Here is a 25,885-nt window from a genome sequence, read left to right on the forward strand (position 1 = left end):
ATCATTCAAAACAGATCTGTTCAATTTTAATCAAAACCAGGCTGTCCTGTCGATTTCTAATTGGGGGAGGGGCTTAGGTGGCTGATGCCTAAGTAGGGTCACGTGGATGATGATAACACAGATGGGCGTTTTCACTTCCCGCCACCACCAGTCACACAGGCAGCAGCAGCCCCAGAACAGACAGCCCCCCGTTGACCAAGCGTGTTAGGATGACAGTGCGGCAGGCTTGCTTGGGGCTTGGCCACACATCCAGTTGCTCGAAGTTAATGGGCTGATGAGCGGGTTGTACCCTTTGCCAGGCTTCTGTAGCCAGGAAAGATCAAAGGCAGCGTTTCTCCAGAGTTTGCAGCGCCATGTCTAAGAAGAAATGTGGGCTTCACTGTAGCAGACCTGGTAGGACAAGAGGTGGAGGGGAGACTCGGATGTTCCGTGGGGAGAGCACATCTGGGATTCCGTCTGTGAGCGCAGCGGACCACACCAGAGACACTAGAGGACTCGGACTGCAAAGGAGAGGTGCGTGACAACATAAAAGAGGCGGCTAAGAAACACAGCTGCTGGTGAGGGGCCGAGATGAATGTTCTCCAAGTGTCCGTTTCTAGTTAAGCCCGTCCTAGAGTAAACAGTAATTTTAGAGAAACGGGCGTCTTCGACTTGACAGTTTCTGGACTGTATCACTAGGGGAGTTGGGATGCCTAATGCTGAGTTCTATTTTTAGCCCATCGGGCTGAACGCAGGGGCTCATGTGCTTGGCACCAGCGAGGAATTTTCCACTCATTCCCCATGTAGGGAAGCACTGATCTGACACTGAGGCCTCGAGGAGGCCCTGCTTGTATTTCAGCCCTCCCACTGCATCAGGACTCCGGACCTGGCTTGGGGTGGGGGAGGGGGGATGGTGCATGAGAGCCCTCGGAAGGGAGCCTTTGGGGCAGCCTCACTCCAGACATTCAGCAGAACCTCAGGGCCCGGCAGGAAGGCTGCTGGGCTCCGTTGAGCCACAGTGGCTGCAAAGGTGACTCTCGGAGGCAGGGAGTGGAGAGTGGCAATTCCCTTTAGGTCCCTTTCTTGCCTAAGGAGCAGTGTCCCCGAAGTCTCAGTTGTTGACTCATTCCGTTGCAGGGCAGCATCGCATCATTCTGCTTTGGTTTGCAGGAAACAAAACGTAACGTAATTGATGCAGAGAATTCACAGATTAGAAGAGTTGATATCATTTCAAAATCAAGCACTTAAGGAAGGAGGGCTGCAGCCAGACTGCTCCGGCTGGCCTCCGTGAGCAGAGCCGTGCCAGCGCCTGCAGGAGGAGCACGTTGGGGGGCCATCGGGAAGGGCTTGAGAAAGCTGACTGAGGAAAAGCGAAGTAGCTGCCCTATCCGATGTTACCGCCACACAGAGGCTAGAATGGAAATGAAGTGCAACTGACAAATCCACACCAAGGACAAACACAGCGAGGGCCTGGGGCGGGTGGGGTGTGAACGCAGCCAGGCAACAGTTCCATGGAGCAGTCATCGGGGGTGGCGCTGCCTCTCCTCCAGTTAGACGGGGAAAGCTTCGTGGTAATGAGAGCTCGGATCCAAGCTGAGGATGGGTGCAACTGGGATCTCGGTGTTGGGTCTAGGTAAGCACGGGACAGAGGGGAGCTTCTCCTTGTGTTAGTGTTTGATAAAGAGTGTGGAGCCTGGGTGAAAACTCCTGCTTGGCCACTTCCTGGCTGGTTGTGCAGGTTACTTGGCCAGTTACCTAACCACAGAACCCCAGTCCCGTCCTCCAGAATGGGAAATAAAACCCCAGGACCTGCTTGACAGTATTTGGGGGAGTAAGTGAGCAAAAGGGCTTACCCAGCACTGTGCCTTGGCATCTAGGAAGTGTTTGGTCAAGGTTGGTGTTAATACTGACGTAGTGATCAGCAGACCTTACCCAAGCTCGTTTTCCGTGACATTTTAGCCACCAGGTTTGTTGCTTGTCCTTGTCTATTTGATGACCCTGAGATCAGTTGGTTTTGTCATCTGTGCCTGCAGAAGGTTGGGGGTGAGGGGGGCCTGGGTCTTCACGGATCGTCTTCCTCTCTGCCTCTCAAAAGGGAGAAGGTGCAGGGTCTCTCACCTCCCTGGTTTCCCTCCTATTTCCCCTGCATCTCTTCTCCCTTCCCATCCTCTTCCCTTTCCTCTCTTGCGTCTTCTCTTTCATTCTCTCACTTACGTTTCTCCTAAAGCAAAGATGGGCGGGCAGGCCTGGCCACAGATACCAGCGGTGGCTTTTCATCGAAGTGACTCGAGTCTGAAGATCTTCATGAGCATCATTACCGTCTCCAGCTGAGACCTGTCCTCCTCGCTGGACCTTCAAGCCACTCCGTCCCCAAATGCCTGATTCTTCCGTGGCTGGAAAGCGGGGTGTGATGGGTTGTGACGCAGGATCCCTCCGCACGGGTAACATCCACCCAGGGCTTCGTCCCAGGGCTTCTGCAGGCGCTGAGGGAAACGTTGGCTTTGGGTGAAAGATTAGAGTCAGTTTGTTGTTTTTTGTTACATTCTAGTCGATCCCTGCCTAACCTTGTCTAAGTCTTTGCAACTCTCAGCGGCCCAAGAGTGAATCCTTGGTGATGCTATTTCTGGACCAATGAGGACAATATTTCAATTCTCTGGCTGTGCTTTGGAAATTGAGGATAGGAGCGTTCAGAATTATTCTTTTATTTATTTATTTTTAATTTTATTTATTTATTTATTTTTGCTGTGTTGGGTCTTCGTTTCTGTGCGAGGGCTTTCTCTAGTTGTGGCGAGCGGGGGCCACTCTTCATCGCGGTGCATGGGCCTCTCACTATCGCGGCCTCTCGTTGCGGAGCACAGGCTCCAGACGCGCAGGCTCAGTAATTGTGGCTCATGGGCCTAGTTGCTCCGTGGCATGTGGGATCTTCCCAGACCAGGGCTCGAACCCGTGTCCCCTGCATTGGCAGGCAGATTCTCAACCACTGTGCCACCAGGGAAGCCCCAGAATTATTCTTGAGAGTAGAAACAAGTTAGTTTTTTTCACTAGTTTGAGATTATTTCAGGGTAAATACTGAAATTTACCCTCTCAGGAATACCAAGTTTTCTTAATTTGTAGTAACAAGTTAGCCGGCTCTATTATGCTGCTGTTAGACCAAGCACCTGTGCCTGTGATCAGTCTGACTAGACACTTTGCCTGTTCTGAGTTCTCTAGTCTTTGAACTTAGAGTAGAATCAAGACAGAGTCAGGAAGGTGCTTTAAGAAAAAAAAAAAGCAGAGAACAAGACATATGCCAACTCTAAACACATTCAGGCACTCAACGTGGAAAAGCACCTGTCATCTATAGGATGTCATCCAGTGGCAAACGGAATCAAAGGAAACAACAGAGTTGTAGTAACAGCTAACGCTTGTATAGAGCTTGCAAGTGCCAGGCACCGTTCTAACTGCTTCACGTACGTTAATTTATTTAACCCTCAGGACAGCCCTGTGCCGTGGGCGTGGCATCGAGGCAGTGTCACGTAGTGATTAGGAGAATGCACACTTTCAGGGTGATTTCCAGCCTTCAAATTCAGGGAAGGCGAGGATGCTATGGGCTGGGGTGAGGAGGGAGCTCCGTGAGTGGGATGGGGGTCCACTGTCCCTCAAGTAGTGTATGGTTGCTACATTAGTCTTAAGAGAAGCATGACTTAATCATTGTTAATGCCTGTGACTAAAATAGCTCGCAGCTTATTATGCAAGTAGAGTGTTACCTAGGCATGACATTCTAATATTGCTTAGCAAATGCCCTTTGGATAACCTGCGACCCTGCCATCAAGCCAACGTAGCACACGTGTCACCGGGGTCTAAACGCAGCAGACACAGAGACAAGATCGTGACAGCTGTCTGTTCCCATTCGGCACAGGTTGTCCAGAGGTGCTGACATCGAAGTCACAGCAAGTTTAAGAAAGAAAGAGCATTCACGAGGCCCTGAGGATGTCTGTGCTAGATATTTGGTACCCATTTTGGCCAGAAATCCCTCTTTGGAAACGTTTGCTTTGGGAGTACATTCTACATGATGAAGGAGCCTTTCCTTGAGGGCCTGTACTTTTGGCTTCTGTCACTTGAAGAGAATTTATGTACCACATCTTTCCTAGTTATTTTTAGTAGTAATAAATATCACAACAAATGTAAATATTGGTGCTGACTCATGCCTTCAACTCATCTATTTTATGTCATAGTTTGTATTTGATTTGAAAACAACTGAGCAATCACTTAGTGACAAATGGCGTTATTCACAGTAAGTAACACTTTGAGTGTGAGTTTTCTTCGTCTTCCTTCTACCGATGCAGAGAATGGAACAAAAAACCTTGGAAACTTAAGTTTTGGTGTTGGTCTTATTACAAAGAGAAATGTTTCATGTTAGGTTTTCTGCCCATTATTCATTAGGTAGGTAACAGTGCATGTATGGACAAAAGGGTAAGTTTAAGGGGACAGCTGGGAAAATAAGCATCTGTCCCTCAGAGAAATATGGTATTTTCATGGTCAAAAATCTCGTAATAGTGACAATAATTAAAAATATATAATAATATATAACAGCAGATTAATGTGTAGGACATAGACATGCAAAGAATTACTGTAGGTTGAGGTGTACAGAGTGCAGTACAGGTATACAGAGTGCAGAAATAATACATGGGTATTATTAATATTATACGGCAAGCTTTGCGATTTGAATGTGATACAAATGAGTGAGTCAGACATGGCTTTGTACGTTTTTTATATGCTTATATAATGAGAAAATTATCTCCTTAAGGGCTCAACTTATAAATATTTGCTTAATATGATTCATCAATTGAACATGTGAAAGTGCTTACTTAGCCTAAAACGAGGGGACTCTCGGTATCCATTTTGTTTTTTCAGAATGAAAGTGCCCTTGTGAAAGAAAAAGAGCTGTCAATCGAACTTGCAAACATCAGGGATGAAGTTGGTAAGTAGGGCATTGACAATGAGGAACGTAAAAAGTGTCTTTTTCTGCTATCTGTGAATGTATTAACAAAAGCAGTTATGTCTCAGGTAATGACCAGAGCACACCTGCCTGGACAAAAGGAAGTATCTTCCCCAGCACAGTGGTGGGTTCTTGTAGCCTTGCGGGGAGCTGTGATTTCTATGTCATGTCTCCGTTGTTATACGGGCAGCTTCCTGACAGTTCACGGTGGAACTAATCAGGCTTGAGTCTGCTCCTCCCAGACGGCAGCACATCTCTCTGTCTGCCTTGTGTGGGGTGACAAGCACCCCTCCATGTCACGCCCCACCCCTGGACAGGCACAGCTCCAGCAGAAGCAGCTCAGCTTTGGTGGGTAACTGAGGTGCTCCCTGTAACTTGCTTCCTGCCACTGTACACCCTGCCGTGAAATACTCTGTGATCTAGAACACGAATCTGGATGGCTTAGAAAATGCTAGGGTTCATGTTGAAACTCCTTCTCTTTGATACGATGGTGTAGTTCTGGCTGAACCGCAGGACAGCTTGCCAATGACGGGAAGATCCCCAGAGCCTGGGATGTGGTAACCAGCGCCCCTCCCTCTGTGCTGTCCCGAAGCTTCTGAGTGCAGCAGGAACCACACGGGGATCACGCTGGGATTTTGTGTTTAAGCCTTACTTGATTTCTGCATTAGTGCTAAGAATAGAACAAGAATTCACCTGCCAAATGAAAAAGCCATGGGGGGAGGGGAAGGCAGCACCACGGCCTGGGCCCGTCAGCCCAGCATTCGGCCCCAGAGGACACTTTAGCAGCGAGTTCCTGAACCACTGGAGAGGCTGCATTTGTGAGAGGGAAAGACGGGGATATCAGGATCGCCTGTTAACCGTAAAGTCATAAATTCTCGTGTCTTGACCTGCAGGGTATTCCCTTGAAGGGAAAGGGGTATTGAGCTTACAAACCAGACTTCCCAGTGATCCTGTAGAGAGATGATGAGTCCTGTCTTCTTACCCCCCAGCCTTATTTGGACCTCTTATCAGCTGAGTCTGGGGGGCGGGGTCACTGGAGGGGAGGGGCCAGGTGTGCGGTTCTGAGGGGGAGATGGAATTTCTAAAGATTGTAAATTTGACATAGAAGAAAAAAAAGAAGCTGCGAAAAGTCAGAATCCTTTAGGGGCACTTCTACAGATCCCAGAACAGGGCTGGCCTGTCCCCCACATTCAAAAATCGCTGCTTAAAATTCTTCACAACCATTAAAATGCTGCCCTAAATTCTACCGATACCTGCTCGTAAGTACCCGTCAGCTTTCTGCACCCTTGATGTGAAGAAATTCAATCAAAGGTCTTCAGCCTCCAGCCAGAATCAGCTTTGCTGGTGGTTCCCAGCCCTGGTGCGTGTTCGAATCACCTGGAATGCTTTTTAGAACATCGATTCCCGGGACCTTCCCGAGGGCAACAGAATCAAAATCTTTGAGGGTGAGGCTGAGGCTGAGGCATTGCTTCATTCCCCAGGTGTTTCTTAGGTGCAGTTTGAGAATCACTGAATTGCGTTGAAGGAACAGGGGTTTTGATTTGGAGCAGGAACGAGGCCGGGGAGTGGGAGGTTCCCGCAGGCCAGGGCTCCGGGCAGCAGGAGGGGCCCAGGCAGAGGAGCCAGGCGGGTGAGGGACGGTGCCGAAAGAAGACAGATTCCACCTGCTTTGATCTCACCCTTAGGGTTGGCCTGGCTCCCGGGAAAGGGGAGGGAGGTCCCCCTCCCTTCTCATCCTCCTTCCCTCGCCTTTGCCGGTCAGGCTGGGTGTCCATCCTCTGAGTCCGCTCCCATCTGGATTAGATGAGCTTCCGGGAACTAAACACAAAAAGGAACCCCCTGGTGTGTTCGCTGACACACTTCACATTTACAATACATTTCCATCTGTGACTTCTCTGGGGGAGCTACCACAGAATCTTCTAGAAGGCGTGTAGTTAGAATCCCTCTCAGAGATTTTGAGATGTGTCATCCCACACTGATGGAATCTCTGACCATAGTAGTTTTTAAGTAGGAAATTTCTGGCAGTTGACTTACAAGTAAACTTTGAGGACATCTCCAAATAAGTGGTGTTTTCTTTTTTTTTTTTAATTAATTTATTTTTATTTATTTTTGGCTGCGTCGGGTCTCTGTTGCTGCGCGTGGACTTTCTCTAGTTGTGGCAAGCAAGGGCTACTCTTCATTGTGGTGCGCAGCCTTCTCATTGTGGTGGCTTCTCTTGTTGCGGAGCACGGGCTCTAGGCATGTGGGCCTCAGTAGTTGTGGCTCATGGGCTCAGTAGTTGTGGCTCACGGGCTCTAAAGCGCAGGCTCAGTAGTTGTAGCGCACAGGCTGAGTTGCTCTGCGGCGTGTGTGATCTTCCCAGACCAGGGCTCAAACTCGTGTCCCTTGCATTGGTAGGCGGATTCTTAACCACGGTGCCACCAGGGAAGCCCAAGTGGTGTTTTCTGATCCCACTTCGGGCATCAGGTGTGTAGGAGATTTTTCCACATGGAGAACACTTGCTGGGTGTTCAACAGTTCAGTTCAGTTTTGACACTAACTCTCCGAGTGAGTGCAGACCCCACAGGTGAAGGGCCAGTCCCACTAGACTGCAGGTGCCAGTCCTAAGTCCCAGGAGCCTCTTATACTTCTGACCAACTGGCTATAAATTCAGGGGTTCCCATTCCCATCCTAGAATGACTTGTACAACTCAGGAAAACACTTTACTTACGTTTACCAGTTCATCATAAAGGATACAACTCAGGAACAGCCCAATGGAAGAGACGCACAGGACAAGGTGTTTGGGGGGAGGGGGAGGTACGGAGCTTCCACACCCTCCCAGGACAGGTCCCTCCCCCAGGAGCTAGCTGTGTTCCCTGACCTGGGAGCTCTCTGAATGAAGAGATTTTATAACCTCTTCTCCAGCGTCTCCTTTCCCTAGAGGTTGGTGAGTGGGGCTGAAAATTCCATCCCTCTAATCACCTGGTCTGTCCTGTGACCAGCCCCATCCTGAGGCTCTCTAGGGGCCCCCCAGTAAGTTACCTCGTTAGCATAAACTCAGAGAAGGAGCTCATCATAAATACAAAGGCACTCCTGTCACTCAGGAAATCCAAAGGGTTTTAGGAGCTCCAGGGACAAAAAGCAATGTATTGTTCTACCACACCTAGCCAAGGTACCTCGCCAAGGCTCTGCCCAGTTCCTTCATTTAACAAGCTTCTGAGCACCTTTATGCAGCAGGCAGCTTCATAGCATTTCAGAGGTGATCCAGGTCTTAATGACTATAGTCTATTCACCACATTTGTGAGATCGGTAAACTGAGACATGGTCAAAGATCTTGGCTAAAGTTGGGACGTCTGTAAGAAGTACCAAGAAGAAAACCTTAGTTCTCCTTAATCTCAGTCCATTCGTTCATTCAACAGATATTTATTAGGTGCCTAGTATGTGCCAGGCACAGGCTAGGCAGGGTCACCATGGATGGTGAAGCAGTCATACCTTGCAGGGGGCGCCCCTCTGAGTGGGGGCTGAAAGGCACCCACACTGCAGCCGCTCACCAAGCCCTGGACCCCAGCCTGCGGTTGCTGCCACCCACAGGAAGGGGTCTTTTTTTCTGATTTGCACAAAGGCACCATGTGGACTAGCTATGACCTGGTGCCGTATACGGACAAGTCAGTGGTGGATAAGACACAGCTCATGTCCTCGAGGAGCTTATGACCCAAGACTCCGTGCGGGAGGGGCCATCTGAGATGGGCCTGTACAGTGACTGAGGCTCGGGTAGATGCACGTGGGAAGGGAGGGAGCACGATTATTGAGCACCAGCTGTGCCTGCTGCCCCCAGTGAATGTGCCCTGGACCTATAGGCGCCATGACCATTTGGGGGCATTACCCATCCTGCGTACCTTTGGAAAGGAAAACCCATTCCTCCTTCCACGGATTAAAAACACTTATCGCACTTGTCACTTAAGAGTTATAAAACACTCTGTCGTAAACTAGAATCAGCTACTCTTCGCCTTTGAGTGTTTGGGGTTTTACCAGTTTTTGCTATTACGCTACAGTGAGTGTACTGTTTGCAAATTACTTTTCTCCTCTTGTGTTATTTTGTTGGAATATAATCTCAAAAGTGTGGACCAATAATTTGGGTAGGATTTCACATTTGATTTAAACTCATCTATATGTGCAGTGTCCTGGATATTTATTCTGTAAATCACTGCACAGGATTATGGTGGATTTAATCTCAGTGTAGCTAGGGTTGCCTTATAAGAAGGGAATTAAATCAATTTCTCCCTCCCCCTCCCCTCCCCCTCCCCTCCCCCTCCCCTCCCCTCCCCTCCCCCTCCCCTCCCTCCCCTCCCTCCCCTCCCCCCTCCCCTCCCCCTCCCCTTCCCTCCCCCTCCCTCTCTCTCTCTCTCACACACACCTGAGAAGGGACACGTAATTGCCAGTCATATGCCAAGATGTAGTTTGGGATGGAGCTTTTTGTGGTCCAAGGGTAGAGTCCCTGTGGAGTGGCTGAAATTTCCGTCATCTGTGGTATTTGTATCTCCTATGAAGACAGGGATCTCTAGTCATCCTCCTGAAAGCTTCTCATCTCAGGTCACCCTCCAGGGTCGATGGCTCTTGCCTTGTCTTTGGAGTTGGCCTGAATTAGGTCTATCCTTGGAAAAGCCTTCCTCTAGCTGTATTGGTTGTGGGATGAAAGGGCATTTCGGATCTCCAGGAAACCAGAATCCAGCATCACATCCAGGGAAGGAGGAGTAAAGATGCTAGAAACATATTTAATATATGATTTTTTAATCACATCTTAAGATTTCCCCGAAAGTACAGTTATTAAAATATGAGCCCTGATTTTTGGGTAAAGTGGCGTTCTCCAGATTTGGAAGTCAAATACTGGATCCTTGAAGGTTCATCCTTTACATTTGTAGTTGCTGAGATAGATTTGTGAGATGTTCTTCCCGGAAGCAGATTACTTCCTTTTGAGACGTTACGCTTCAGGTTGTTGACCACCATCAGGTAGATATTTATGGTCTTCTCTCCAGCAAAGCTGCCTTATTAGAAAACCTGAGCTATAAGAAATGCGAATTAAAAAGATATGAATTAGATGAACTCCACAGAAAAACACGCAATAAATAGCTAGGTTCAAAAGGGGCCTCTGGCTCACACTCCTTACTTAGCCCCAGTGCTCTCACAGGCAGACCAGAGCCCTGCTGAGATGTACGTGCAGACACAAGTTGGACCAACGCTAACAGCACTGCACATCTCCCACCAGATTCCTTCCTCGAGGCCGCTCAGAACTGTGACTGTCTGAATGTGCTGTGAAATTGCCTCTCATCTTTGAAGCTCTCAGTCACCCAGCCGCCCTCCTCCTAGCCTTCTTTACCTGCCACTGCCCCAGTCCCACTGCTGATGGACAAAGCTTCTCTCTGCACCCACGTGTGGCTCTGTCACCCCTTCCTCTCCTGAACTTGTTAGCTCTGCTCTGGCTGTTCCCAAGCCACGGCCATGGGCTTTTAGCTTTCTGCCAGCCTCAGACTTAAGATGGACTTTGCTTTTTCGTCTCTACTGAAAACTTTAAAAACACTTAACATGAAATACAGTTTTAAAACAGAAAGCAGTAATTAACAAAGCAATCCTTCTGTTAAAGTTTCTCAGGTATTGTACAGGAAGCTAAATGGTTAAATCCCCATTTAGATTAAAGTTAGCTTATTGAAACAAAACATCATATCTGAATGTTTTCTATAATATGAAATAAAGTCATACTAAAGACCTCTGAGAGCCTGATATAAAGGTATGATAGAAATCTCAGTTTATGACAGTAAACACTGACTTGTTATTACGTTCTTAAGTTACTAAATAGAATGAACTTTTCAACTTATTCTCATTTATAACTAGCAACCTAAATATGCTTACACACACCACCGTAAGTGTATCTGTGAGATGATTTCACCTTCCAGGGTTTATGCATAAAATGTGTCTTCCAATTTATGATCATAATCCCTTGTATTTACAAAGCACTTAGCACTTACCAAGCTCTGTCATATGGTATGTTTTATTTCTTCATTCAGACAGCTCTGTGAAGTAGGTGCTGGTGTCTTTTATAGGCAATTGAGGCTCAGAAAGGTTAAGTGACTTCCATAAGAGCACACAGCTGGGATGGGACAGAGTCAGGTCTTAACCCAAGTCTAGAATTCTTCTACACATCGTATGTAACTTTACCCATCGTGAGTAACTTTACACATGGTGCGTGACTTTACACACGGTGCGTGACTTTACACATCATGTGTAACTTTACCACGGCATCCCCAGCTCCCCCACCACCTTTTTTTGGTAACTTTTAATTTAATAGATTGAAAAATCAGGTAAACAAAATAGTTTTGTATCCCAGTTCTCTATGACTCCCACCCAAAACCATGATAGATGCTAGTATGAATCTGTCCAAACGTAGATTAAATTATGTAACAGTTAATTCATCCCTAAGCTATAGCCATTAGGATCGGATTCAGGAACAAATAACAAACTCCCTAAACAACGGTAGCTTAATCAAGCTAGATGTTTATTCCTCCCTTATATAAAAGTCAGGAGGTGAGCACCCAGAAGCAGGTGTGGTTCTGTTCCACAGAGTCCACAGGGGGCCCAGGCTTCCAACAGCTCAGCGTTCACCCATCCCCAAGACAGTGGTGCTTCTCCTTGTGGTCCCGGGTGGCAGTGGTCAGCACTGGGTGCCACGTGGTCATCATATCTCTAGTCCAGTAGTAGGATGGAGGAGGGAACGAACGAAGAAGCAGAAACAGTGAGTCAGCTCCTCTTGGGGAAAAGTTTCCCGGAACTTATATCTCCTTGGCCAGACCTAAGTCACAGGGCAAACCTAGTCACAAGGGGACTGGGAAATGTGCTCTTTTTTCTTGGTGACCTTGCCCAGATATTTTGTTACTGTGGAGGAAGGGGAGAGCTGTGCTGTGGAGCCTCACTTGCCTCCGTCAGTAAGATGGAGGGAATAGTCCTGTCGCACGAGCTGAATGAGAGCAAAGGATCTAGCAGGATGTTTGGCAGAAAGTTGAGGGCACAGTATATGCTAATTCCCTTAAGTTTCAGATTAGATTCCGTTGTATTCCTTCCCCTCACAGCTTTAAAAAAGATGAGTTAAAATGCAAAACCCAAGAGGACACCTCAGAAAAAATAACTAATCTTGGGATCACAAAAATAATGTACATTTTCTGATTTATAAAAATATCTCTTCGAAGCACACCAATTAAAAGACAGTTTGCCAGATTGGATAAAAAAGCAAGATGCGGCTATGGGCTGCCGAAGAGAAATCCACTTCATATATAAAGATATAGATATTTAAAAGTAAAAGGATAGAAAAAAGATATACTATGCTACCACCAATCCAAAGAAAATTGAAGTGTCTGTGTTAATATCACAGAGTAAACTTCAGACCAGGAGTGTTACTAAGGATGAAGATGGCCATTACATAATGATCAAGGAGTCAGTTCACCAAAAAGACATAACAGTACTAAATATCTGTGCGCCTAAAAATAGAGCTTCAAGTCACATGAAGCGAAAACTTGTGGAACTGAAAGGAGAAATAGACAATTCCACTATTACAGTTGGAGACTTCAGCCCTCCTCTTTCAGTACTGAGAGAACGAACAGGCAGAAAATCAGTTGGATTTAAAAGACCCAAACAACAGTATCAACCAATAGGACCTAACTGACATTCATAGAAGTTTGCATCCAACAAGCAGAATGTACATCCTTTTCAAATACACGTGGAACATTGACCTACATGGACCGTATGCTGAGCCATAAAACGAACCTCAACAAATATAAAAGAATTGAACCATACAGACTGCTTTGGACTCTAACAGAATCTGACTATACAGCAGTAGCACAGAAATACCTGGAAAACTCCAAACACTTGGAAATTAAACAGCACACAACTAACACATGGGTCAAAGAGAAAACCAGAAAGTAAATTAGACATTTATGTTGAATTGAATGAAAAAATAAACACAACATCTCTGGAATACGAAATTCTCTCTGATCAGCAGAGTTGAATCTTCTCAATCTTCTCAACAGCTTTGGCAGGGGGGACCCAAATACATATTTACTATTTAACTATCACTGTCCTAGGTTCTATGGTGGGGTGCAAATAGTGTTATTTAGAAGATTTGATCTAGAAGGTTTGGTCTGCTGTCAGAAATTTGAGTGTGACAGTAGAGATTCAAATATACTGCTTTCTTTGCAAGATGGACCACTCAGCGTGACGAGGTCTGGGAGTTACCTGTCCCTCCTATAGGAAAGTGATGTTCTGAGCTGGGAAAAAATTCAAGCCAGTGATGTCAACTGCCATGATTAGATTTTATCCCAGTAAATGTAATTTTTAAACGTCATTTTAGTTTCTATCTCAAACAGGTGCTTACCCATGCACAGTAATATCAAAACCACAAACTCCCTTAGATGTACCAGAGACTGGGTTTGGTTGCCATGGAAAGTACATCATCAGCTACAGTTCCACAGAGCTGCTACTTTCTTTGAGACAATGATTTATTCTAACTGGCAGCAACACATTTTTTGATATTTATAAAATTCTTTGAAGTCTATAGGTATAGCACCTTTTAGTTATTTTATATGGAGATGTCTGTTTTGTGATGCTCTGAAATATTTACTCCTTTATGAATAATGTTAATATTTTTAAATCTAGGGGTTTAATCCTTAACCTGAATTGACCGAAAAAAATAAGGATACCAAGGGCTGCCCGTAAACTACCCTGCGGACAAGCAGTGTCTTGAAACTTGGAGTCAGCAGCTTCCATACAATTGTGACTTCATAATAAATCCAATATCTACAGTGGTGTATGGTTTACAAAGCTCTTTCACATATTATTTCATTTAATCCTGACAACAACCCTAGGAGACAGACAGGTAAGGTAGATAATACCACCACCGTTGTAAAGGTGACTAAATTGTGGCTATAGAGAATGAAAGCAAACCCCAAATCACGTAGCTACTAAGGATAATGGAGCTGGGTCCTTATCTTGTTCCAGCGTGACCATAGCATGCTGCCTTTGTGTTGTAAGATTTCAGTTGGTGTCTTGGGGAAGATAAGAAAAAGCAGAAAAAGACGTGACCTGCTATATAGATTCAACCTGAAAATTGCTGAAGAGCATCTTGCAAAACACAGTGCTTTAAATGACAATCACATACAAATTATGCAAATGTAAACACCGCCCACTTGTGAGTTTCCCGTGCACTTGGATCCCTCTTATTTTTCTTTGTATCTTGAGCCCCATCCCAGGGCTTAGCGCATTAAATGGGAACCATTCATTGCTTCATTGTATAAACTTGACTGAACCCAGGAGATGCACCTGTTAGTGTACCAGGAGTGGAAGATGGATGCGACATGGTCGCTGACTTCAGGGGACACCTGGGCACTGGGGAGGCAGATGCAGAAGCAGGTACTTAAAACCCAGGGTACTGAGTAAGGTGCTGGAGATCTGGGAGTTCAGAGGATGGTTTGTAACCCAGTCAGGGGTCCAGGAAGGGCTTTTAGGGGTAAAACAGCTGAGCTTAAAGGCAATGGAGGAGTCATTGAAGAAGTGGTTCTTCTACACTTGAGCAATTATATCAACAGCGTTAATGATGTCATTGACTCAATTTCTCCTTTGGGAGATGGGAAAAATAGTAAAGACTGGTTTTTCATGGGGTGACCCCTAAACCAGAGGAATAGGGCAAATGAATTTATCTGTGAAACTCTTTAAACTACTTGCATACAAAGCAGGGCAGTGTTTGGGATGTTAGACTCCAATGAATCTCTCTTCATAGATTTTTTAGACCTTTGGTTTTTCTTGTCTAATGCCATTATGAAATTACTCTCACTCATTCAGGTAACCACAGATACCAGGTCCAGCTTCAAGAGTACTGGCAATCTGTTTCCTTAATTTGGCAGTTAATTTGAATCAAGTAATATATATATTGCAGTATATGCTTATGTTATGTTCAGATCACTCTTTTTGATTAAAATTGCAGTTTTTCAGCCAAATGTCAGGTCTTCAGGAGGTTAATTCTGGTGAAGATGAGAACTAGACCAACTCTGCATTGCAAGGAACCGTGTAAAGGCTTACTAGGTTTTGGTGATGATGAATCTGATTCTGATCTCAGGGCCCCTTAACACAGCTATTTTCTTAAAAAAAAAAGGAAAAGCTAGTGCTGAAGAATTTGGTCAGAATTTAGCTAATCAGAGTGATGGTTCCAGATGGACAGACCAGACTGGCACCTAAGTGTGGGCATCGTTAGTGCACCAGGAATGGCTCTGACTTTCAAGGAAACGCCTTTTAAGTAAGTTTACTAGAGCCTGATATAGAAAACGAAAATCCCAATTTATTAATTTACAATAAGTAATGATATGTCTCCTTATAGGCACATCTACCTAGAAAGCTAAAATTGTAATCAGAGGACAGCTTAGTGGACCAGAATCAATCATGTGCTATTATAATAATGGCATCTCACTGAGATAGCCTTGGGCAGCCATCTGCATACCTCTTTTGTTCCTGGGACCTCACTTCTTAGCCAGGGATCCCCATGGGAGGAGATGGAAGCCTATTAAGATCACCTGGGAGCTTCTACCAAGTACCCATGCCTGCCCTGCTTCCAGCTATTATAGAGTAACTAGTACTGGACTTAACATCCCACTGTACACAGCTATAAGACACACAATATATAAGGCAGCTGTTTCCAAGCAATAGACACCACAGGCCCGTGATCCTTGAAGAAAAGGGATCACACTGAGTCCCCCGTTGGCCCCAGCTTTCTGCCTGGAGTCACTTACCAGGCCACAGCACAGAGAGGTGCTCCAGCAGTGACCGCCATGTTGCTGAGCTGAAGAAGCAGTTACCAGAGATCCAGGTGATTAAAGCAGCTAAAAATCGTGAGGCCATTGGGACTTCCCTGGCGGTCCAGTGGTTAAGATTCCGTGCTTCCAGTGCAGGGAGCGCCGGTTCAGTCCCTGGTCGGGGAACTAAGATACCACATGCCATGTGGCCAAAAAATTTTTTAAAAAAAGAAATCATGGGGCCGAGCAGTGGAGAGCAGTAACCTATGCAGAGGAGGCCCCAGGAGTTTGCACGGGGGGTTCCCGGGTGGTCTTAGATGAAGCATGGGCATCACATGTCCGGGGAGACCTGGCAGAGGGCAGCTGCTGCAGGACTGACATGGGTGAGGGCAACAGAGGCTGCATCGTGCTGGGAGACGTTGGATTCCAGCCCAGCCAGGGTGGAGAGACCTCACTGAGCACCTCGAGACAAGACCTGAGAAAGGCCAGGCTTTAGGAGTAAGGACCATGACCGAGAGTAAGGGTCTCTCTAGGAAACTCAAGTGGACCCACCCTAACAAAGACTAAAACCAAGTGTGGTGGAGTCAAAGGCATCCAGTAATTTACCTGCCTGCAAAGTAATACACAGACAAAGTAGTACACGCTTCCTGCAGTATACCGTCCATGATGTTGAACACTTGTTTTTAAAACTTAGACCTACAGAAAGCAGGGCCCATAATCAAGGGGAAAAGTAGTCAGTAGACATGCGTGTTGAAATAACCCAGATGGCGGAACTAGCAGATGTGAAATTTTTAAAAACTGTCCTAAACATGTTCCAGCACTTCCAGAAAAAGAGGAATGTAGTGAGTAACCAGGTGGGGAAGCACAACAGAGGAACAGAAACTACAAGAGAACCAAACGGAAATGTTAGCGCCCAAGAGTCGAATCTCTGAAATGAAAGACTCACTGGCTGGGCTTTACAGCAGGTTGGAGACCGCAGGAAAAGGGGTCGGTGAATTGGAGACAATCAACTGATACTATCCAATCTAAAGAACAGAGAGAAAAAAAAGATTAAAAGAAAATGAACAAAGTGTCAGGGACCTGTGGCAGTGTAAGAGATGCGTAATTGGCTTGTCAGAAGGAGAAGAGCGAGTGATTGGGGGAAATCTTTTTGGAAAAAATGATGTGCAAAGACATCCCAAATTTGGTTTTTTAAAAGAACAACCTGCAGACCCAAGAAGCAGTGAACCCCAAACAGGATAAATGCAAATACACACATCACACCAAAGACAGCCTAGCTGAAGACACACATCACCTACAGAGGACAGGGCTGTGAGTGACAGTTAACCTCGCCAGAAACAGACCGAGGCAGTGGAATGACGTGTTTGAACTGCTTGAAGAATAATAAAAAAAACAAAAGCAGAAGTCAGTATCCAGAGAAAACATCTTTTAAAAATGATAGAAACTTGGAATTATAGGAAAGAAATAAGATTGTCAAAATGGTAAATGTGTGGATAAATATAAAAGATTACTCATTTTGTTTTAAGGTGATTATTCTTTTTTTTTTTTTTTTGCGGTATGCGGGCCTCTCACTGTTGTGGCCTCTCCCCTTGCGGAGCACAGGCTCCGGATGCGCAGGCCCAGCGGCCATGGCTCACGGGCCCAGCCGCTCCACAGCATGTGGGATCTTCCCGGACCGGGGCCCGAACCTGCATCCCCTGCACCGGCAGGCGGACTCTCAACCACTGCGCCACCAGGGAAGCCCTGATTATTCATTTTGTTTTAAGTGTTCAGCTTGATGATCTTTGTCTGTGAATACATCCATATAATCACCACCCAAGACAAGACCTAAGATGTTTACATCACTCCCGAAAGTTCCCCCAGGCCCCTTTCTCCAGTCAATTCCACCCCCTCCCTACCTCTGAAGCCACCACTTCCGTATTTCTGTCACCATAGATTAGTTTTGCCTGGTCTTGGATTTCCTACAAATGGGATCAGACAGTGTATGGTCCTTTGCGTCTGGGTGTCTGGGTGCTTTTGCCCTGCATGAGAGATTCATCCACGTCGCTGAGCATATCAGTAGTTTGTTCCTTTTCATTGAGTCGCGTTCCATTGGCATGCATATGCCAACATGAATTATCCACTCTTCCGCTAATGGACATTTGGGTTGTGTCCACATTTTGCTGTTATAAATAAGGCTGTTATGAATATCCTCGCACAGGTCTTCTTGTGGACAGAGATGCTTTTCATTTCTCTCAGTTAAATTCCTACACGAGAAATGACTGGCTCATAGGACAGATGTGAGTTTCACGTTAGGAGAAGCTTCCAGTTCTGGAAATGGCTGTTCCATTCTTGCGCCGTCCCCCAGAGTGTTTGAGGGTTCCAGTCTCTCCACATGCTTGCCAACATTCGGTGTTGTCAGTTATGTTGTTGTTTTCGCCCTTAGAGCAGGTGTGAACAGTATCTCATCGTGGTTTTAATTTGCATTTCCCTGACCACTAAGGAAGTTGAGCACTTTTATGTGCTAATTAGCTATTGGATATCTTCCATGAGCCGTCTGTCGCCCACTTTTTCCTGCGCGGTTTGTCTTTTTGCTGAACGGCAGACGCCCCCTTCACCTGGGCACACAGGTGCTCTCAAGGCTGCCGCACTCCCACCTGGCCCACCCTCTTCGTGCTCATGATCTGTCTTCTGATTCCCAGCACTTAAAGACTGACTCAGGATGGCCTCAGTCTACAGCCTCGAATATCAAGAATAGAAAGCAAACCTATTCCTGAAATATGAAGCATTTTAAGTGTCGTTCTTAAGATCAATTTGAATGCCTGTTTTGCATAAACGTGTTCTCAGTGTTTTGTCCCGAGATCAGTAAGCTATAATCCAAGAACTCAAAGAGTTTGTAACTAGTTGGAAAAGCAGACATGGCAGTGAATGATTATAGCATGAAATAAAGTTAGTGGCTCTCTCCTTAAATATCCCTTTTTGCCCCTGATGCTGTCCTAAGCCCCCTTTCCTCGCTCTCCGTGGTCTCCCTGGTGATCTCATCTACCCCCGTGGCTTCAACTACCCCCTAAGCAGTGCCCTCCCGAGACCATGGCTCCAGTCCTGGTCTCTCCTGAGGTCACCTCTTGGTGAACCACAGGCAGTACAGCTCTTCAGGAGCAATTAATTTCGTCTCCACCTACCCCACGCTCCCCACTTGAAAGCAGAACCAAATCGCCACTTCTCCTGTTACAGTCCTGATTTATTTCAGGTACAAGCTAAGCTGCTGTAACAAAAAGGCACCCAGATTCAATGGAATAAATAAGAAAGAGGGGTATTTTTCTCTCGTGTAATTGTCCGCAGACAAGAAGCCCCAGGTTTCAGCCTGAGGGAAGGAGAAGGAGGGAAAGTCGAGGGCAAGCAGCTCCCTCGTAAGAATCTGGTCTAGAAGTTGCCACATCACTTCTTCACATCCCTTGACCCAAGGACAGTCGTGTGGCCCCATGGAGCTGCAAGGGAGGCTGGAAGATGGCGTGTCCAGCAGGGCATCCGTTTCTGCTAACACTTAGAGAGTATTTTGAATAAAAGAAAGAAAGGGAGATGGGGGACAGGTAGGCTCAACCACAGTTTGAAGCTCAGTTACTGACACCACAGTTTGCAGAGGAAACTGGTACAGGAAATGGGGGGCATCGCCGACTCTGCCTCTGCGTCTGCTTCATGCTTGATGTCCAGGAAGTCCCAGGTTCTGTTGATTCTAGCTCGGAGGTCCGTCCTACTTCTGTCCTCTCCTTTTCATTCCTGTAGTGACCTCATCTCTCCTTTTGCAAACGCCTTCTCACTCATTCCCTTCCTTTCCTTCCTGCCCCTAGCGTCCATCCCCTGTCACTTCCCCGATTAAAAACCATCAGTAACCAGAAATGCTTGTGACAAAAACAGCACTCGCCTCTAGCTAGAGCGTCTAACATGCCTCCCAGACCTACTCTGAGACAGCGTTTTTGTTTGGTGCTGTTTTCATGTCTGCCTCTCTATTCTTCTTTTTTTTTTTTTGGCTTTTTAAAGCATTGAAGCATAGTTGATTTACAGTGTTGTTAGTTTCAGGTGTACAAAAGGCTCCTGGGTGATGGAGACACAAAGAGCTTACAATCTCCAGCAATAAATAAGGAACCAGTCGGGCAGTGCTTACTGTACATGACAGGCTGGGGTGGGAGGCAGCTGTTAGATGGAGGTGAGACCCTGTAAGAGAGGGAGAGTCACCGCACACACAGGCATGAATATGGAGAGGTTGGGCTAGGCTCTGGACCAGCAGGATCCCGGCTGTGCTGGTGGGGGGTGGCAGTCTAGACTGGCCTGAGTAAGACTGTGGGTATCCCCAGTAGGGGACATCTGCCGACCATATCAGAGGTCCATGTTATAGCTTTTAAGAAAGGTTATAACGTATTTCAGTTAAGTAAAATCCTCGGTTATTTCAGAAGAGGTTCAGTCATTCTTGGTCAGTCCTGTTATTGTCTTTACACAGTGCTGAGTTAAAGCCCTCCTTCCTCCAAGTGCTGTGGCAGGAGCATGGGCTGCAGGGTCCAGCAGACTTGGTCTTAGTCAATGCTCCTGTGCAGGAGATTAAGCCCTCTTAGCCTCAGTTTCCTCATCTGTGAAATGGGGGTTGCACTAGGACTTACCTCCCAGCTTCTAGTGTGAGGTTGAAATGGGATAATTCAGAGTAAGTGCCAGGCTCAGCATCGTGCCTGGCCTCTATTATTAGCTGTTTATTTTTGGGGGGGGTACATAGAATCACTGAAATATTACAGTAAGAATATTTCCCACCCTTCATGAATGCTAGGGTGGAACCTAGCATAAAGAAACAGCCATGGGCTTCCCTGGTGGCGCAGTGGTTAAGAATCTGCCTGCCAGTGCAAGGGACACGGGTTCGAGCCCTGGTCCAGGCAGATCCCACATGCTGCGGAGCAACTAGGCCCATGTGCCACAGCTACTGAGCCCGTGCTCTAGAGCCCGTGCTCTGCAGCAAGAGAAGCCACCGCAATGAGAAGCCTGCACACCGCAACGAACAGTAGCCCCTGCTCACTGCAACTGGAGAAGGCCCTGGGTAACTCAAAAGGGGTGTGGCTTGCCCAGGCCGCTGTCTCCTCTGAGGGAAGTGATCCCCTGGTACTCTTCAAGCCAGCATGTATTTATGGAAATCTGCCCGGGCCTGGCATTGTGCTGAGATGGGCGTCCATAGAGGAAGGCTGCACGGGGTCTAGCTAGAGTAATAGACAAGTATTAATGCTCATCATAAACATACTCTTGAGCTATCATTAATTGCCTAGAAATTTAACTTGTTCTGTGTCTATGCTTAAAACTGGTGGGTAGAAATAATTCGAGGTGGTCCATTTTGTTCCTTGGAGTCGACTTGATGTATTTGGAAGTAGTATAGCAAAAGGATGGGAAGAGTTCATGGGGAAATGCACACCTCTTTAAAAACTAGATTCTGTAGATTTCAAACATCAACGCTTCATCGATAAACCCTCGAACGACAAGTAAAGAGTCATAAGTCTGGGAAAACCTCCGAGAAAATGTCCCAAATCCCATGGAGAACGCGGAATATCCAGGCCATGCATTTGACATCCTAAAGGAGGGAATGACAGTATTTAAACTCACCACCATCAAATGGACTGAAATGTATTATCTAGCAGCCCCTTGGTCTCCATCCCCTCCAAAAGCAAATAAGGGGAATGGGGCCCCCAAACTGGGATAGAGGGTGGAGGTCAGCAACACGCCGTGGAATCCCCGCCAGCTAGGAAGCTAAGGAAGGGACAGGGTCACAGGAGTTCACTGGTTAGAACCCTGTAGGGTGGGTTCTAGCCAGTGAGAAGGGGTCCAAAATCTCAACTGAAGCCTCTGTTTAAACATTTTTCAGGAACTTATTGAAAGCGCCTTCTAAAAAGGATGTCCAACCTAGAGATAATGTTCACTGTTCAATTTATGTAACAAATATTAATTTGAGGTAAAATTAAAGGGTCATTTTTCAATACCATTTTGGACAGGACAAAAAAATATTAAAAATATTAAAAGCAGTAAATGCTCACTGGACCCACTCTCTGGCCTGTTCAAAGCCAGCCGTCAGAGCGGCTCCCATGGTGTGTTAGATGAGCCGGCACCGGCTTTGCAGCCCAAATTAACCTGGAGGAGAGGAAAGAGCAGACTCTGTGCAGAATCATCTCCCCAGAAAGCCGCTTCCTGTTTATGGGCAGTGGTGTTATTAGTTCTTATGTAGATGGCATTGGTTTCTCTTTTCAAAACTCATCATTATAACCATCCTCTTACATCCATTTCCTCTTTCCTCCTTTGCCCCCATACTTGCATTTTTCTCCTCTCAGACCAAGAAGGTTACTTCTAAGCATTGCAGTTACATTCACACACAGGATCGGTCATTATCCATTTGTTGAAAGGCTCATCCTTTATCTTAAGGAACACATAAAAATGGCACAAAGTAATTTATGACTCGAAAAGCACCTTAAACTAATTGGGATTTCCTTATATTTCTTTGTTTCCATTCTCCCAAAACATAAGAGCAGTATTACTATTACTATTCGAAAGAGCACTGCTGAGATTCAGAGCACCTGGAGGGACTTCCACCTCCCGAGTTCTCGCTGTGTCAGCTTGGACAAGTGATTTAACCCCTCTGAGCCTCCATTTTCTCTTCTATAAAATCAGAGCAAAAATGCTGGCTTCCTCCAGCTTTGAAATGTGTTGCAAAGATTTAAACAAGTTAATATTGTGTGTTAAAGAGCTTCATAAATGAAGACACAGAAACGTCAGTCGTCGATATTGCTACTAATGTCTCCTGTCGCTGGGCACTGAGTCATTCTGCAAAGCACATTTTCTCTGCAGATGAAGCTTCTCTCTTTAGGGCTCCATTTTGGAGGGAGATCATCATGAAAATGGTATACCCTTCCCTGTCTTCTTCAAGAGAGGACAGTGGGCAAATATAAACTCTTCTTGATGACCCTTGGTCACCATTCCAATATCCATAGAATTCTAGCATGCCAGGGCAGAAGGGGGCTTAACACTAAAGGTGCCTATCTTCATCCGCTCGGGCTGCTATAACAAAATACCATACGTTGGGTGGCTTAAACAGCAGACATTTGTTTTCCCACAGTTCTGGAGGCTGAAGTCCAGATCAGGGGCTGGCTGGTTTCTGCTGCGGCCTCTGTCCTTGGCCTTTGGGAGGACCTCTTCTGCCTGTGTCCTCACCTGGCCTCTGAGACATCCCTGGTGGCTTTTCTTCTTGTACGGACACCAGTCATGTTGGACTAGGGCCCCACTGTAATGGCCTCATTCTAACTTAATCACCCCTTCAAAGACCCCATCTCCAAATAGGGTTGTACTCTGAGGTCCTGGGGATGGGGGCTTCAACATGTGACTTTAAGGCGAATACACTTCAGCCTGTAACAGTGCCTGACCTCCTCATTTTACGGATAAGGATGTGGAGACCCAGAGAGGTTGAGTGAGTTGCCAAAATTCCCACAGCTCGTGTCCGCAGAGCCTGGGACAGAGGCTGGCCTGGAGACCAGGGCTCCTTCTGCCTCCCCGGCCTTACTGAGTCTTGCCTTTGTCTCCTGTCCCTTCCGGGTGTCATCTGACCACTTCTGTCCTGGGCTCTCACTCCCCAACCCCTCCCCACCCCTTCTAAATCTGTTGGAAACTCTGACAGTCCGGATTCAGTGTGCAGGAAGGGTTTCTTACTGTGTGGAAGTTTAAGTTGTAAAGGGGTGGGGTGTAAGTGGGCACTTCAGGACACATATTTGGGGATCTTGAGGCTCCTATATATATATAGTCATCCAGTTTGGAGGCCGTGTTCCCAAAATTTGACCCCCAGGTAAATGTTAATGCACTCTAAAAAGCCACCTTGATGAGAAACCTTTCCGTATTTGTTCCATAGCATTGGAAACGCCTAGCAGCTAGAAAGTGCCCTTCATCTTACTGCATCCCATGCCTCTCGTGTTCTCCCCCGAACCATTTACACACCCTCAGGTAGGGAAGCACATCTGTCAACCTGTGCCCGCCTCACTGGGGGAGATTTAATAATGAGAGTTTATCCTGAGGTCTCATGCTTTTAAGACTTCAACACATAAAATAGGCCACAGCATATGCCCACGCGAAATGAAATATTATCGTTAATGATTGAAGTGTCGCAAGGCTTGTCAAAATTCAGCAGTCCTGAATTTCACATTTTTCATACTAATTGACAGCATCCAGAAGGGCCCTTCTTGAGTACCGCGAACCAGAGGTGAATTCCACCATAACGTTTGTGAACCATGGGCCCTTATATGTACATGAATCCGGCTATTAGTTCAGTAGAGATTTATTTGGTGCCTAATGTGTGCCTTTCTCCCCGGTTCGACTCCTCCTCTGATGTTTGCCTCTCCTTAAACGGCACCACCGTCCCCAGTCGCTCAGACCAATAGCCTGAGTCATCCTCGATGCCGATTCCTGGCTTTCCCTCACCTCCCTCGTCCAATCCAGGAGCAGATGAAGGTGGCTTTGCCTCCCAAATGCCTCGCACACCCATCCAGCCCTCACCAGTCTGCATCCCCAGTCCCGGGCACCGTTATATCCGCCTGGACCCCAGATATGTCCTCCGCGCGGCTTTCCTTGCCTCTGTCGGGCAATTCTCCATGCAACCACCAGGGGGCTCTTGTAAAAGCTTCATGAGCTCTTGTTTTCCCCAGTTTAAGACTGGCGGGGGCGGGGGAGGGCGGTCTTCCAGTTAGAGGACTACAATCCCCACTCCTCTCCGGGGACCACGGGCCCCCGCGTGATCTGATCCCGCCTCTCTCCATCTTCACCTCCCCCCACTGGCTCCATCACGGGTCCTCGAGCCCCGTGTTGTCTTCCTGTTCCTTAAGTGAGCCGAGTGTTCCCACCTCCGGACCTTTGCTGTGGCGGTTCCTGCGCCTCGAAACCCCTACCTCTAGCTCTCTGGACGCCGCCCCTTCCCCGTCGTTCACATCCACCTGGGTGGTGTTTTCTACGGCACCTCCTTCATCCGCCGGCCGCCGGAATATGACCCCGGCCCTAGCCCTTCCCTAGCGTTGCTCTCATTTAACGTCCTTCACTACAGTTGTCTCAGGTTTTCACGATCTAACTTTTTGCCGTTTAAAATTTTTGCCCGCGTCTGTCTTTGCCCACCTGACAGCGTGTCTGATTCACCATGGAACTGGGCGTGGCCCGTAGCAGGTGCTCAGTAAATTCAATTACTGTCTACTGATGTTCCACCTGCCTCTCTGACCGGGCCCTGGGGATACCGCACGGACCTGCAAAGATGCCAGGAGACCCAGGACTCTCCGCCTGGCTCTTTCACTCCCATTTCTACCCCTAGTCTCTGAACCTTTCCTCCATCTCAGCCCCTCCTTTTCTCTCTTGTTGACATTTTCATCAAAAAGAAGGTCCTAAAGAAAGAGAAAGAGAGAGCGGGGCAGTAGAGGGCAGTGTGGCCAGGATCTCAGGCAGCGCGTTTCATGGACTGAGCCTGCGGCCTCCTGTGGGTCATTGTGATTTGACAAGTGTGGCCAGAGACCTTCGCCACCAGAGGGCTTTCCCAGGCATTATAGCTCCCCCTGGTGGGCACTGATTTGTTACAGGATCACTGCCATCAAAAAAAAAAAAAAAAAAAACCCCAAAAAAGCTTCACAAAGACGCTCACAGTCTTTAACCCCACGTAACTCTACTCCTAGAAATGTGCCCTGATGAACAAAGCAGAACAGTGTATGAGTGACACAAGACAAATGTCCGACAATAAGGACGTGTAAATTACGGTGCGTCCACATGAAAGTACAAGGTAGCCGAAAAATATTAACTAGGAAGACATGGAAACTTCCTAACAGAATATTCAGAAGTCATACCACTGCAACAGCTATGAAGGGACAACACAAAGGGAAAATTTCATTTTCTTTGTGTAGTGAGTTGCGGGTAATTTTTAAATTACATTTTTTCCTTGAAAGTTATTTTGTCTTTTCAGTTACTCCCCATCTCTCAAAGAAACAACTTAATCTTTTATCTACTGTGAGATGTCCTGTCACTATGTAACGATACTATTATTTTACTAGGGCTACCGTACAAAGTACCGCAGGCTGGGGGACTTAAACAACAGAAATTAATTTTCTCATAGTTCT

The 25,885-nt window shown here is 46.7% G+C and overlaps 1 protein-coding gene across 5 annotated transcripts in view; it reads left to right on the forward strand.

The window, feature by feature from the left end:
• The window catches only part of MTUS2 (microtubule associated scaffold protein 2), a 491,802-nt gene that overhangs the window by 437,095 nt on the left and 28,822 nt on the right, over positions 1-25,885 (forward strand). For 4 of the 5 annotated variants that reach the window (XM_079902571.1, XM_079902570.1, XM_079902572.1 and 1 more), the window contains one exon: positions 4,873-4,939. The exons of the other annotated variant lie outside the window; for it this stretch is intronic. In XM_079902571.1, the coding sequence (XP_079758697.1) occupies positions 4,873-4,939 (67 nt within the window). The remainder of the gene's footprint in view (positions 1-4,872; positions 4,940-25,885) is intronic. 5 annotated transcript variants of the gene reach the window in all.

This window comes from Stenella coeruleoalba, assembly GCF_951394435.1.
Source record: "Stenella coeruleoalba genome assembly, chromosome: 18".
Classification (NCBI taxonomy): Eukaryota; Metazoa; Chordata; class Mammalia; order Artiodactyla; family Delphinidae; genus Stenella; species Stenella coeruleoalba.